The 15,541-nt window shown below is 40.7% G+C and overlaps 1 protein-coding gene across 3 annotated transcripts in view; it reads right to left on the reverse strand.

Annotated features, from left to right (window-relative positions):
- Positions 1-15,541, reverse strand: part of VPS35L (VPS35 endosomal protein sorting factor like) — a 168,678-nt gene that overhangs the window by 35,863 nt on the left and 117,274 nt on the right. For all 3 annotated transcript variants that reach the window (XM_037057109.1, XM_037057108.1, XM_037057107.1), the window contains exons 24-26: positions 13,200-13,298; positions 11,660-11,737; positions 10,766-10,880 (exon numbers count right to left, since the gene is read on the reverse strand). In XM_037057109.1, the coding sequence (XP_036913004.1) occupies positions 10,766-10,880; positions 11,660-11,737; positions 13,200-13,298 (292 nt within the window). The remainder of the gene's footprint in view (positions 1-10,765; positions 10,881-11,659; positions 11,738-13,199; positions 13,299-15,541) is intronic.

Below are 15,541 nucleotides of genomic sequence, written 5' to 3' on the forward strand. Positions count from 1 at the left end.
CCCATAGCTGCAGCCTTCTGAATCATCTGAACAGTTTCCAGGGAGGTATGTTCAAGCTTAATGCAAAATTTGATACAGATTCATTGCTCTACTTGCTCAGTCATTTTCAGTGCGACAGTCACACAGTACACTGCTCACTCAATATTGTCTACCATCCCCTCTGACTAGTACAGTAAAGTCATTACTGTCATGCATGTGCATTCCAGTCTACTGTCCTTGGCTGCCAGGTTATATCTACATAGTGGAAATTGTTCTCATTATGTTAACAATGGCTATTGACTTTTTCCTGACAGATCTTTTGTGTGTGTGTGCGCATGTATCTGGATAGATATATTATTCCCAGACCCCATCTTAAATGTATTGAATCAGACCACCCAAGATAGAAACTTAGAAACATAACTTAAAAAATAAAGTAACATGTCTTCTCACTCCTGCCCCCGCCATCCAGTTTCCCTTCCCAGAGGCAAAGAATACTACCTGTAGCTTGGGTGTGCTAAGACTACAGAAGCAAACACATTTTCCCTTTACCTTTCCTTCTTTCTTTTTATAGAGTTAACTAATAGACACAATTTTGCCACTTCCCTCTCCCCTACTTAATATATCTTAGTGATTATTCAATTTCTGTATATAAAGTACATTTTTCTTTTTTATTCCTACAAAGTGGAATCTGATCCATTTGTTTTTCCTTCCAAATATTTATAGTAAAAGATGTGAAATTTAACATCTTAACCATTTAGTCTATTTCTTTTTAAAACAACGTTCTCTAGTGAATTTTATAATTCACAGGTTTAAAAATAATTGTTCTAAATCCTTTAGATAAATGCTAAATGTGACTTTCCAACAGTGAATGGTGTACTCTGAAAGATTTAACCTGGAAACATTCAGCCAGAAGCAAACAGAAGTAAGTGGTCAGCAACAGGGCAGGCTGGCTCATCATTTCACCTACACAGTGAGGAGGAGCCAGTGACACTGGTTAGATAGTTATCACAGAACTTTTAATCATTTCCCATCTTAGATCTCACGCTCTCCTGCTTTCCAGCCTGCAGAGCTTCAAAGGGTCTGCAGAACACCAAAGGAACATGATATTCCAAAAACCTCTGCGAGGACATGATGAAATCAAATACACCCCAAACACAAAGCTACTAAAATTACTGAAGGGTCACTAAAATGTATGTCACTAGAAAACCCTGGGGGAAGGTGGGATGTGCCTAAAAACTGTTAAAAAAAGGACTCAATTCAAGCTACTGGATAAACTGTACCTGAATTACCCATGCTACCCAGTTACCAGAAATAACTGAGACAATGGCTCCCTTTGGATGAAGGCATCTTTACATTAACTGTAAGCTTAGAGAAAAACTGAAAACAATCCAATAATGAGGAACTAAAGAAACTTTTGCACTGACATAGTAGAAATGATGTAACTAAAAAAGAGAACAAGGTACAGTCATGTGCCCATAATGATGTTTCAGTCAATCATGAACCATATATGTGATGGTGGTCCTACAAGATTATAAGGGAGCTGAAAAACTCCTATCTCCTAGTGACATTCCAGCCATTGTAACATGGTAGTGCAATACATTACAACTATGTGTAACATGCTGCACAGACTTGCAGACCACGAGTACCAGGCTGTACTACATAGTCGATTGTAAGTGCACTCACACTCTATGACATTTGTAAAATGACAAAACCACCTAATAATGCCTTTCTCAGGATGTACCTACATTGTTAAGTGACATATGACTAGAAATCTATATGTTTTATTGTATAAAAATGTCTGTGATAGATAACATGAATATTTGTATAGCTGTATAGAGCATGATCCTATCTTCACAAGAAAAATAGTACATATGCTTATGTGGCTACATGAAGCATGAGGCAAGATAATGCCAAATTATTGGTATGATATAGGAATGAGTGGTGGCTGAAGGTAAGGGGAGCCAGGATCTTCCATTCAATGCTAGGTTACTGTTTTAGAATTTTAATTTAAATTTCCAAAAATAATTTTCTTTACCATACAAAAAGCAATACAAGTTTGTTGTGAAATATTTAATCACAGAAATGCAGAAAGTGAGACAGGAGGGTAGATAGGTGGATGGTCTGAGGGAATTTGAGAAGACTCCCCTTTCTTCTCTACCAGATCAGGGCAACTGGGGATGGGTGTGGGTAAGGTCTACATACTGTGGTAGATTCACACATTCCTGCTGTTCTAAATAATGGCTATCCTCCGTGTTTGTGTAAGGCAAGGCACTAAGATGAGGGTAGCATACACCCTCCGGGGCCTGTGGTGCTGCTTTGCACCCTATAGCCAATGATGCCAGGAAGATTCCTTTCTGATCAGCCTCTCCATGAAATGAGCCATACTTAGTGTTCAAGGTCTCTAGGCACCTCCACTTGCATGGATTCTTCTCAAACGAATTCTTTTTAAAAGGTTTCACCCTGTGCTCACAGGCCTTTTCCAACTCCTGGACATGAATGAATGGGAGGGGAGGAAGTCCCAGATTTACTGATCAGAAAAAAAAGCAAACTGAAAAATGTTGGGAACCACTCTGCCTGGTTTCAGGAGTTGTAACTGCCCCCCATGGCTAAGGCTGAGTGAGCGACCTCAAATTTGAGCCACAAGGAGACAAAGCTTATCTCTGGAAGCAGTGCTGCTTCTGCTTCTTCCCCTGCCCCCAACACTTGCTTGGTTAGTCAGAGATGGGTAAGACCCCTCAGAGGAGGGGCAACCTAAGCCAGACACGATCACTTGGGAGGCCCTCAAGGAAGGACTCGGGGGGCTGCAGCAAAGAGGGAGTGATGGACCCTCACCCCCCCCCCCCCACTAATCTGACATAGTCCAAGTCCCCATTTCTGTCTGGGAGAAGTGCTTCCTGGCTCTAGTCCATTTAAGCCTAAAAACCTATGATGGGGAAGGTGGTGCAGCCCCTTGCCGGCTAGGGCAGGATCCAGGGTGATCGGGCATAAGAAACAGTTCCTAAAGTCCTGTGAAGCCTGCTTTGCTAAGAGTGCTTTTATTCATATGATAAGGGTCCAAGCAAGAAATGAATATGTCTCCCAAAGTTTTTGCAACCCCCTTACCTGACAGACACTGACTCAGACTAAGTCCTCGGATTTCTTTGAAATGTTATCTACTGTTTGATCCTTGCCACTTGACATTGATTGATGAGCTTTACCTGTATTCCTGTGTATTACAACCCAATAAAAGCCACTGAGGAAGGGGCTCTTGGACTTTCTCTTCTGAGAGACTGACCACCTCTCCTCCCCAAGAATATCATGTCTTGGTAGTTTCACTTTCATCCATGGCAGACAGGGGGACTTTGCGGGCAAAGTTGCCCCCACAGAAAAACATTGTAGAAGATACAGGCTTCCACAATTCACCCCCCTGAAGTGTCCCACTGCTGACTGCTTTGTATATGGGGGCTCTGCACACAACAATCTTAACAAAGGATTCCATGTTCTAAGAGACTAAAAAAACAGTAAGCTGGCCAACTGTTGGAAAGGTTCAAAAATGCCCTGAATTAAGATGAAGGTTTCTCATTGTCTGCAAGAGCAAAAAGCCAAAAAGTGCAAATAGTTTTCAATAGGAATTTGGGAGGAACGGAGATGTGTGGTGTTGGGGAAATAATTTACAACTCTTGCTAACAAGATAAAAGAAAGACCAAGAACACTGAACAGCTGACACAAAGAATGAGATGGATCTGTAGGGATGGACATGAATGAATGGGGTCGGGGGGGAAGTCCCAGATTTACGGCTCAGTAAAAAAAGCAAACTGAAAAACACTGTAGAAGACACAAGCTCATTTTAGTGGGGGCAGGAGGGAGCAAACTGTGTGTATACACAAGGATACAGATAGGGAGGGCAGGAAGGCAGAAGAGAAAGGCACAGAGCATTATGACAATGAATGAATATTTTTAATAGATAAAAGAAAAAATAAAGAAAAATATGTAACTGTGAACAGTGGAGATTTTTGGAAAGGAGGAGACAGTGCAGATTACTTTTACTTGGGTTTTTTTTTGAAGTTCTGTATTATTATATTATTGGAATTTTTCAAATGAGTGCTCTCTTTTTATAATAAAAATCATTAAAATGTAACATAACTATTTTTCAATAGGATACAGGACCCTCCATACATAATAAACTCAGAGTTAACTGCAGCCTATGAAAATAATTTCATCTTCTCATATCCTTGGTATCGTTGATATGAAATTTGACTCAGTACATAAATCACAAGAGAGAGTCAAGAAGTAATAATTCAGACTGCCTTCATAAACAGTGTTTTGTTTTGGCAACAGGTCAGTGCTAATGGAAATCTTTACTACTTGTCAGTCATAAACTCCCAGGGCTAAACAAGACTCACAAAGTAATTCACTCCACTCCTAGACAGACCTTCAGCTATCAAATGTCCCCCCTGGCAACTAAAATGGACAGCTCCCAAGCCAAGAATTCTATGACAGGAAATATCATAATTTCTTAAAACCAAATAACACAAAAGGTTGAAGGACTCTCCTCATCCCTTAAAGATAAAGCGGTTCTGGCTTCAAGAATTATTTACTTCTCTCAAATTCTATCAACTCCATTGCTAACCACCTTTACCAGCCTTCCACTTTTTCCATTTCTGGGTAAATTTATGTTTGGAATGACCACAGCAATATAATGGAAAATACAGTCATACCTCAGTACTCATTGACTTCAGAACTTGTCAAACCTTGTACTCATCGAACTTTGATGAGGAAAAAATGTTTTAGCACTCAGTACTTGCTCAGGCCTCCTGCATTTGCTAGTACTTGTATGAGTCACGCCACTGCCCACAAGAGAAAATGCTGCATCATTCTGTACTCCTCAGTTTCAGCCTTCATCACATGTTCCAGAACAAATTAACGAGTACTGAAGTACTACATAAAATACAAAATCTAGAAATAGTCTATTGAACCAGACTTAGTTATAGACTACTAGGAGTGTCCAAGTAGTCTCTGGGCCACAGATGCCATTTTGGCATCTCTGGGCCACACTGCAAGAAGAAGAGTCGCCCTGGGTCACACATTAAATACACAAACACTAATGAAAACTGATGAGCAACAAAAAGATTTTAAGTAAATTTACAATTTTGTCTTGGGCCGTATTCATAGCCATCCTGGACTGCATGTGGACTATGGGCCACAGGTTGGACACCCTATATCCCCCAACGCAAAAAAAAAAAAAAACCCAACAAACCAAACATGTTAAAATAGTAATCCTCAAGGTGGTACTAGGATGTGGGGCCTTTGGGGATGAATAGATCATGAGGGTGGAGCCCTCATGATCAGTAGTACAGTCTTTATAAAAGGGACCTAGAGAGACTTCTGGCCAAGATGGAGGTATAGGAAGACACACTGTGCCTCCTTGCACAACCAAAAGAAGGACAACAACAAATTTAAAAATAAAAAACAACCAGAACTGATAAAATTGAACTGTATGGAAGACTGACAACCAAGGAGTTAAAGAAGAAACATTCATCCAGACTGGTAGGAGGGGCGGAGACAGGTGGCCAGATAGGGAGGACTCATGGCAAGGCAGTGGTTGGAGGACCACGGTGGGCAAGCCAGTGGCTGGTGCACCAGATGAGGTGGTGGCTTGCAGACTTGGCCATCTCACATTCGTGTGCTGATAAACCAGGAGCAACAAGTAGGGAGCAAGACAGACTGCACAACCCAGGTTTCCATTACAGGGAAATAAAGCCTCAAAGCTTCTTACTGAAAATACCTGTAGGAGTTTAAGCTGCAGCAGGAGAAACTCCCAGCCTCACAAGAGAGTTCGTTGGAGAGATCCACAGGTTCTTACAACATATACAAACCCACCCACCAAGAATCAGCACCAGAAAGGCCCAATTTGATTGTGGGTAGCTGGGGAGTTGACTGAAAACCTGCAGAGAGCACAGCAAGTGGCACTGTCCCTGTAGGAGTCCTCCTGACACGGGTTGTCCTGCCCTGGCGAACTCCTAAGGCTCCGCCCTTTACTATGTAACAGCTGCTCCAAGACAAAAATGGCCCAAATGAAGTAAAGTTCAAAGCTCCAGAAAAAATACAACTAATTGATGAAGAGACAGCTAATCTGTCATCAGATGGACACTTCAAAACACTGGTTATTAGGATGCTCCAGGAACTCACTGGGTACTTCAACAGCATAAAAAAGACCCAGGTAACAATGAATCAACAGGGAACCAACAGTGATAGGAATGAAATGAAGACTCAAATAAATGGTTTGGAGTAGAATGAAGAAATAAACATTCAACCAGAACAGAAAGAAGAAACAAGAATTCAAAAAAATGAGGAGAGGCTTAGGAACCTCCAGGACATCTTTAAATGTTCCAACATCTGAATCATAGAGGTGTCAGAAGGAGAAGAGGAAGATGAAGAATTTGAAAACATAATGAAAGAGAACTTTCCCAGTCTGGCAAAGGAAATAGACTTCCAGGAAATCCAGGAAGCTTCAAGATTCCCAAAGAAGTTGGAACCAAGGAGGAATACACCAAGACACATCATAATTACATTAACCAAGCTTAAAATGAGGGAGAGAATCTTAAAAGCAGCAAGAAAAAAGGAGACAGTTACCTACAAAGGAGTGCTCATAAGACTATCAGCTGATTTCTCAAAAGAAACCTTGCAGGCAAGAAGGGGCTGGAAAGAAGTATTCAAAATCTTGAAAGCCAAGGGCCTACACCCAAGATTCCTATATCCAGCAAAGCTATCATTAGAACGGAAGGGCAGATAAAGTGTTTCCCAGATAAGTTCAAGTTAAAGGAGTTCTTTATCATGCAACCCTTATTATAGGAAATGTTAAAGGGACTTACCTAAGAAAAAGAAGATCAAAAATATGAACAATAAAATGACAACAAACTCACAGCTATTAACATCCAAACATGAAACAAAAAAACAAACTGCGCAAACAACTAGAACAGGAAGAGAATCACAGAAATGAAAATCACATGGAGGACTGTCAACAGAGAGTGGGGAGGAGGAAAGAGGGGAAAAGGTACAGAGAATAAGTAGCATAAATGGTAGGTAGAAAACACAGGGGGAAGTTAAGAATACTATAGGAAATGTAGAAGCCAAAGAACTTACATGTTTGACCCATGGACATGAACTAAAGGTGGGGAATGCGGGTGGGAGGGGGTGTGCAGAGTGAAGGTGAATAAAGGGGGCGAATGGGACAACTGTAATATCATAATCAATAAAAATATTTTTTTAAAAAGGGACCTAGAGACCTTCTCCCACGTGAGGACACAGCTGTCTATGAACTGGGAAGTCCTCAGCAGACACCAAATCTGCCAATAGCTCGATCTTGGACTTCTGAACTCCAGAACTGTGAGCAACAAATGTCTGTTGGTCAAACTACCCAGTCTGTAGTGTTTTTGTTATAACAGCCTGAATTGATTGAAGCAGTCTTCAATGAAAATACACTATTACCAAGTGATAGGGATTCTTTTGGGTAAAGCCTCATTGTCCAAATGGCCAAGTTATTATCCACAGACAAGTTATCCATAGTGATCCAATACTATTTATTACTAAACTGTATTTTTGTAATAGAACTTTTTACCGTAGCAGTTAAGCTTGAGCATTTTAGAGCCACTATTTTGATAATATATAGAAAAAGCTTGCTTTAAAGAAATATGAATGCCTAGGGACAATTAAATACCTTATTCATTAATGTCTGTTATCAATGACAGCTTAATCTAACCTTGATTTTGTCACCTGGTTTTGCAGAATGCCCTTTAAATTCCTGAGCATCAATACTTAATGTGAAAAGTCCACAGAGCATACAAAGGAGCTCCCTGTTTCAGTGGTGTGTACACAGAAGACACCTGGATGCCTTCTCTCTTTTATCTCTGAATGGTCCAGGGCAGCACAACAGGTAACAGCTATTCACAACTCTCCTTGAGTAATTCTTAGGATAAGCAAATCCCAGGGTGGAGGGTGGGGGAAGAGCCTTTGTTTTGCTTTTTCCTAAAAACAAACCAAAACATGAAACCCAATAGGCTATCTGGTCATAGCAAACTTGCCACTCTGAACTCATCAAGCTAGCATCTGCAGCTTGCACTCCATTTCAGATTTGTAGGTGACACCAAACTCAGGCACTACCACAGGGATCAGCTATTCCTGAACTTTTAAGAGGAAACCAATTTATAAGACTTAAAATTTCTAACATCCAAACTAATTAGTTAATCTAATCATTCTGCACATCAGGTTTTTGGTGGCAGCTCTTAATTTTTTACTTTGTTTCATGGTAGGCAGGTACTTTGCTAAGTTCCACATTTACCAACAAATAATGAGGGCAGATGCCTGCTCTTGTGGGATTTGAGGCCCCAATGGGTACAAGGTGTCAAGGCAATAAGTAAACAAACACACAATAAGAAAACATCAGGTTGTGATAACCATGAGACCAGCACAGATACTGATTCCCATCTCCTGCCTGGTCATGAAAAAAATGCAAGTATCTGCAGGAAGATCATTCTAGAAAGAGGGAACAGCAGGAACAGCAAGTGCAAAGCCTCTGAATCAAAAGGCTGCTTAGTATGTTCAAAGAACAAAAAATAGCTGGTGTGGCTGAATGAAGAGTGGTATGAGATGAGGACAGAAAGCAGGCAGGTACCAGATGTCATGAGGACTTACAGGCAAGGTGTTTAGTTTAATTCCAAATGCACATTAGAGTACCTAGGAGTCAAAACCAAAACTAAGCAGAGTTTGAAATGCTTCTTGGATAGCAATTATGTTGTTTTTTAAAATTTATTGATTGATTTTAGAGAGAGGAAGGAAGAGGGAAAGGGAGGGAGGGAGGAGGAGCGAGAGAGGGAAGGGGAGAGAGTGAGAGAAATACTGATTTGTTGTTCTACTTATTTATGCATTCACTGGCTGATTCTTGTATTCCTGACAGGAGATTGAATCCACAGCCTTGGCGCATTGAGAAGCTGCTCTAATCAACTGAGCTACCTGGCCAGGGCCAGTAATCAGGTTTGAAGACTTTGGTGCTCAGAGCTGCCCCACATGAATCAGGATACAAGTGCAGGTACCAGAACTCCTATGCTAAGGACTCAAGAATGGGGAGGACCACTCTCCAGCCAACCCAGAGTGCCCAACCAAACTAATGGCAGTAAGTAGTGAGTTGCCAACCCTGGCATAAACTGTAACCTCAGGTGGGAGATGATGGGGGGAGACAACCACTGAAAGCATCAGTCCATCTCATACAATTCTAGAGAAACTCCCAAAGTATTCAATTAAACTTTCTTTTTTAAAAAATATTTTCTTATTGTTGTTCAAGTACAGTTGTCTCCGTTTCCCAACCACCATTCCCCACCACTTCCCACCCTTGATTCTAACCCTTTGGTTTTGTACATGTGTCCTTGATACACGTTCCTGAAAACTCTCTCTCCTTCCCTGCCCCCCCATTATCCCCTCCCACCTCCCCTCTGGTTACTGTCTGCTTGTTCTTAATTTCAATGTCTCTGGTTATATTTTGCCTACTTATTTGTTTTAGGTTCCACTTATAGGTGAGAGCATATGGTATTTGTCTTTCACCACTTGGCTTATTTCACTTAGCATGACATTCTCCAGATCCATCCATGCTGTCGCAAAGGGTAGGAGCTCCTTCTTTCTTTCTGAAGCTTTCTGATTGTTTTCACTGCACGTACTTTCAGAGTGGTGAAAGGACATGGCCTTAGGTCAGATAAGGGGCTGAGTGCTGGCTCCTAAGCCATACCCTCCTCAGTTTTCATACCTGAGAAATGGGGCACCAACAATAGGACTGGCTTTGTGTGGCTGTCAAGAAGACAATGAGACAAATGTGCAAAGGGCTCACCATGTAATAAATGCTCTATAAATGACACCAGGATTTCTTTAAGTCTTTGTGTCTTTCTTTAAGCCTGCTGGATAGGTACTAGTTGCTGGCCTATACTGTCCCAGGTAACAACAGCATCCTGTACCAAACACTGCTACCCTCCACCTCAGGACATTCTCTTTGCTCAAGTGATGAGCAGTCCCAAATGCCAAGAAGTTGATGGTCCAGAGGCAGCCCTTGGTCAGTAACAGATGGAGTAGGGAAAGGGTAAATAACCTGTCTTCCCCACCTCTCAGATGAGGTAACACTGTAGCCATTAGACACTCCCTCCCAGAGGCCCCCAGTGAAAATGGACCTCAGTTGCTCCCAGCAGTAAGTTGACCAGTAGTGTCCCCTTTGCTGGCTTCCTTTCCTTCCTCCACTCACCTCCCCACCACTCTACTAATACTGACGGGGATCACCTCCCAAATAAATCATTTATACCTAGCACAGAAATGGGTCTTGAGCAGAATTTTAATCCATAACAGCAAGCTGTAGACAGTATTCATTCTATACTCACTAGATTATACCTGTTGTATTTCTGGGGTTTCAAATATAGAAACATCATCAACAATAAACATGAATTTGCTGTGATAAAGCAGTCCTAACATCTAAAATTCTCTAGGTATGCTTAGCCATGGATGTCTGAGCTGCCTGGGTTGGCCTGCGTGAGACAGATTTAAGATGGTTCTTCTATAAAAATAGCCACACTTTGTAATCTGACTCTAAATGTGTATATATCCAATATGCTTCCTACTAAAGAAACAGATTTAAAACTCATCATTTATTGATAACCCTTTTTATTCATCCTATATATACATCCACTTTCACCCTACATATACCCCACATACTCTGTGCCAAGTCAGCTTTCCTAAGCAGCCATAGATGCCTGAGAGGAGGGGCTGACGGGCTTACCTTGGGAGAGGCACTGATTGGCCAAGGCCACCTGACCAGAATGCAGGTAGAGGTTGAGGCGTGTGAAGATGCCCACCAGCGATGGGATGGTGATGAAGCAATAAGCAACACAGGCCTGGGGAGAGGGGAGAATCATAGGAGGTCACCTGGCAAGGCCATCACTGCAGATTAGGACTACTGTTTTCATCTAACATCTATTTTCAAGCAAAACCACTAAAAATAATTTCCCCATTCCAAGCCCCAATTCCCCCCTCTTTCCTCTGCTGTATCAGTCTCTTTGGGAGGAGAAAGAGACCGATACAGGAAAGTAAGGAAAGTAATGGTGTATGAAAAATAAATCCTTAACTATCATTGAAGGAAGTAAATAGGTAACATCTAATAATGATTAAGTTAAAAAGAAGCTGTTTAAACCAATTACTTTTAAAAATGGAGGTAATGAGAAGAAGTTCCCACAAAGAGTTTGAGGAAGTTGACTAAATAGAAAGGATGAGATAAAAAGGGCAGGGCTGGGATGTTTATATTTTATTGTTATCTTTTGCATAGAATTTCATTTTTGAAAACATGGATTGTGTTGCTTTGATAAGATTTTGAGCAGTATACTCAAGAAGCTTCAATTTTATTTCAAAAATTGGGAATTGATCAACAGGGAAAAAAGGTATTAGACCAGCCAGATACAGGTACAACTATAGAGATAATTGAGCTGGAACACAAAACCCAAATCCATCCCTCAATCACCTTACAATAATTTGCATCCAAATTCAGGCTCCTCTGATCATTTCTTTTGGAAACATTAAGAAAACTGGTCACTCCATTGATATGCAAGGGAAAATTAATCTTATAAATCAAAGAGCCCATTATAGTTCAAAGTCTGTGAATCTTATCTCTAGAACATACCCGGACAAAGGCAGCCGTTTTTCTGGAGTGATTCCCCTTCATTAATTTTCTTGTTTCCATTGCTAACCGGTTCACACTCTATATTTGTTAATAAGTAAAACAGAAATGGTAATGTCGTATGTACTCCATAGAGATTTGAACATGAATTACATACACTTCAATGAGAACCAGCTAAGCAGGACCAAGACTGGTTAGCATCAAACCCTGAAAAGCCAAAGGGGTCATCAGGCCTGATTCAATCTGAGCTATAGCAAACATCTCCAAGAGCACAGACTGAAAGGCACTTACTGAGTTAGTCATACCTATGCACTGGCATTATAAAGGACCATTTTCTGGTTTAATGAACAGCTAGGGTTCACTTACTCCATTTTTAGAAACTCCATACAGTAAACTTAAGATCTTAAATATCTTAAGAGAAACCTCCAAATCTGAGAGTAAACCAGCCAGTTCAGCTATGAAATACTAACAATAACCATAAGAAAGGTAATAATAACAGCCACATCATCATACCAGGGGCTGTTCAAAGAACTGTACATTCATTACCTCTTTTAGTCCTATGAGGTAAGTACAGTTACCTCTCCTGTCTTAGGTCTTAAGTTTATTAATGCTCCATAGCTTGATAACCAGCAAACAAATATATAAAAAAAAGTTACTTTGATAAAAAGCAAGTGCTGTGCAAAAATCAATGTGGACCAGAAAATAAGGGTAGTAGAGTCCAACCTGACTCCAAGGTTTGAGTTGTGCAGTGTCCAAACAGGTGCCCCCAAATTATGGTCATTTAAGAATAAGACACACACACACATAAAGAATATATAAGAATGCAATATGTGTGTGTGCATATTTTGTCCTGCCTGGTGTAGCTCAGTGGATTGAGTGTGGGCTTGCAAGCCCTAAAGGTTGCTGGTTCAGTTCCCAGTCAGGGCACATGCCTGAATTGTGGGCCAAGTCCCTCACGAGGGAGTGAGCAAGAGGCAACCACACATTGACTTTTCTCTCCCTTTTTTTCTCCTTTCTTTCCCTCATCTCTAAAAATAAATAAAAAAATATTTTTAAAAACATAATTTTCTTTCAGTTTATGTATATTGTTTTAAAGGGCTATCAAGTTGTTAGAGCATAGATATTTAAGTTGCTTGAGATTAACTTCTTAATAAACCGAGATGTTGTTTATTTTTTTTAACATGGGGATACCATAAAAAGTTACTAAAAGGGGCCACCATCCAAGGAAGCTGTAACTCTGGTTAGGCAACAAGACACCTGAGGTTAGTACTTCTATAAACTAAGTAATCAGTGCTCCTCACAAATTCTGTGCTGTTGGTATGCAGGAATAAGAATAAACAAATTTCAGAGAAAAAGAGGTCAATGAAAATCATTCAAAGACTTCAGCAAAGCTATAGATTTTACTGACCTTTGAGAAAAAAAACTTTCATACATCAGGAACAGAACAACATGGGGCTAGAAAAATCCCAGATTAAAACTGATGCCTGGCATATAAATGACAAATATTTACTGAAAGGACAAATTAGTGAATGAAAAGCCTTACGTGAATCAATTGTACAAGAACAGGTTCCAGATTGCAAAACATCGACCTGGCCTCAACATAAAAACTTAGCTGTTGTTCAAAATCACGACCAAAGGAAACCTAGAATCAAGGAGAGAGATGCCAACAATGTTATTCTCTAGCCAACTGTGAGCACACAATTGAAAAAGTTTTTCTTGAACTCTGTGGGGTCAGGAAGGTACTGCGATGACAATTCACCAAAGATTCCCCAGATATGGACGAGTGGAAAGGGTATGCAAGCACATACACACATATGCTCACTGGAATATACTTTAAGGAGACTTTACAATACCTCATTCAGTATAGTGCTGAAATATTACTATTGTCACCTCACTGTTATGACATGGGCACTGCAGTAAAACATGAAAAGACCAAAGGGTTAGCCATGTAAGGCAGAACCCCCCCCCCAAAAAAAAACCCCAGAATTTTCTTCTGGAGGGCAGGCCCCTTGCAGTACAGGGTTCTCCTGCTGGGTAAGTGTTCTAGGGGCCCATCTATATTAGTNAGCCATGTAAGGCAGAACCCCCCCCCCCCAAAAAAAAACCCAGAATTTTCTTCTGGAGGGCAGGCCCCTTGCAGTACAGGGTTCTCCTGCTGGGTAAGTGTTCTAGGGGCCCATCTATATTAGTGTACCAGCTGGTGGTGTTATGAGGGGCTGTGTTTGATATCAGTGAATTTTTTGAAGACTCTGTCAACATGTTTGCTCACTTCATGATGGGTAATTTATGAATATGCCTGTTCACACTGCACTGAGTGAGTGTTCAGCAGTTTTTGACCAGAAATAGCATGACCCCCAAGTCCCATACTCCCTATATACACCCAATCTCGACCCGAACAACTCTTGTTTGTTTCCCTAGATGAAAAAAAAAGTCCTCAAAGGGAAATGTTTTGTAGTAGTGGAAGAGGTGAAACAAAAAAACTGCAGAATCACTAAAAGGCATCAAAATCAACAACTTCAAAAAATGTTTTGAGCTTTGAAAGTCTCAATAAGTGTATTGCATCAAGTGGAGAGTACTTTGAAGTTGACTGAACTTTAAACATGTAAAAATAAATACACAATTTTTAATAAATAAGTTCCATTTAGGGGGGGTCCTCCCTCATAAAACAGAACCTCAAAATATGAATAGAATTTCCCAGGCTAGAAGGAGATCACTGGGAAGGAAATGATGGAATTTTGTCAGCCATGGCCTTTTCACAGAACATAAATTAGGTTACTGGGAGCCATTTGTCAGAAAGGTTTCTATAATAAAAGTCACACCTTTCTGCTTCCTGATGGGGTTTCCAACCTCAGCAGATCACTGGTGGCTGCTAGAGCCACAAATGGAATTTTCTCCATCATTAAAGATTCCCTCTTCTGTTTCTTCAAATTTATGAATAGCTGGTCAGTAGGACAAACTTATTGCTACAGCAATCATTTGTGTCCAGAGGTTTAACATTGCTATTTTCACTACAGTCATCAGATTTCACACCTTATTCCCTCATATTCTTTTCCATTAGAACTTAGTAGCTTTCAGACAAAGCTATAAAAGGATAAATACCACATGATCAGCATATCAATCAAGGGCACAGGAGATGCACCTGGTAAGAGCCAAATGCACATTTCCTAATGGAAACTGAATTTTCACTAAAATTGTTATTTTACCCACAGAGTTTGGCGGATAGTTCAACTGACCCCTGTTGTTGAATGAGTCATATTTCCTAGGTTATTTTCAAAGTGATCTAACTATTTCCATCTCAGTCAGCTTTTGTCTGGACATGAATATTAAAACAGAGGATACTGCCAGCAGTTGGTATTTAGCTTTGTGCACCAAGAATAAAAGTAGAGGATGTTCTGGCCAGGAAGGTATGGAGGGTTGTTCCCAAAAAAGGCTGCATTAATCCCTCCCATTCTGCTGCTCATGTCACAGAGTTTCTTCTTACTGAGACAGACAGATGAGTTGGACAGTAGAGTTGGCTTTCCTTCGCCTACAAGGGGCTATTCCTGTGACTCACTATGATTTTTTAACCTAACCCTTAAAAAACCCTGCAGCTTCTGTTTTCCCCCTCACCACAGAAAGAAAGCTGTGACAACTGAATAATGAGAGAACAGTGAAAAGAAAGAGGTCACAAGGATCAGAAATGAGACACCTCAGCCAGCACTAAGGCCCTGGACCCAGCCCTAGTCCTGCCACATGGAGTAGCCTAGATACCCAACCGACTGACAAATTCGTAAGAATTACAAAAACCACAGTTACTTAAAGCCACTAAGATCTGGGGTAAGTTGTTATATAGTGATGGGTAACTCAGACAAATGGAGAGCGGACACTCAGCGTTGTACACCCAGC

The sequence above is a fragment of the Sturnira hondurensis genome, unplaced genomic scaffold (assembly GCF_014824575.4).
Source record: "Sturnira hondurensis isolate 20B ecotype Veracruz unplaced genomic scaffold, ASM1482457v3 Scaffold0009372, whole genome shotgun sequence".
In the NCBI taxonomy this organism is placed as follows: domain Eukaryota; kingdom Metazoa; phylum Chordata; class Mammalia; order Chiroptera; family Phyllostomidae; genus Sturnira; species Sturnira hondurensis.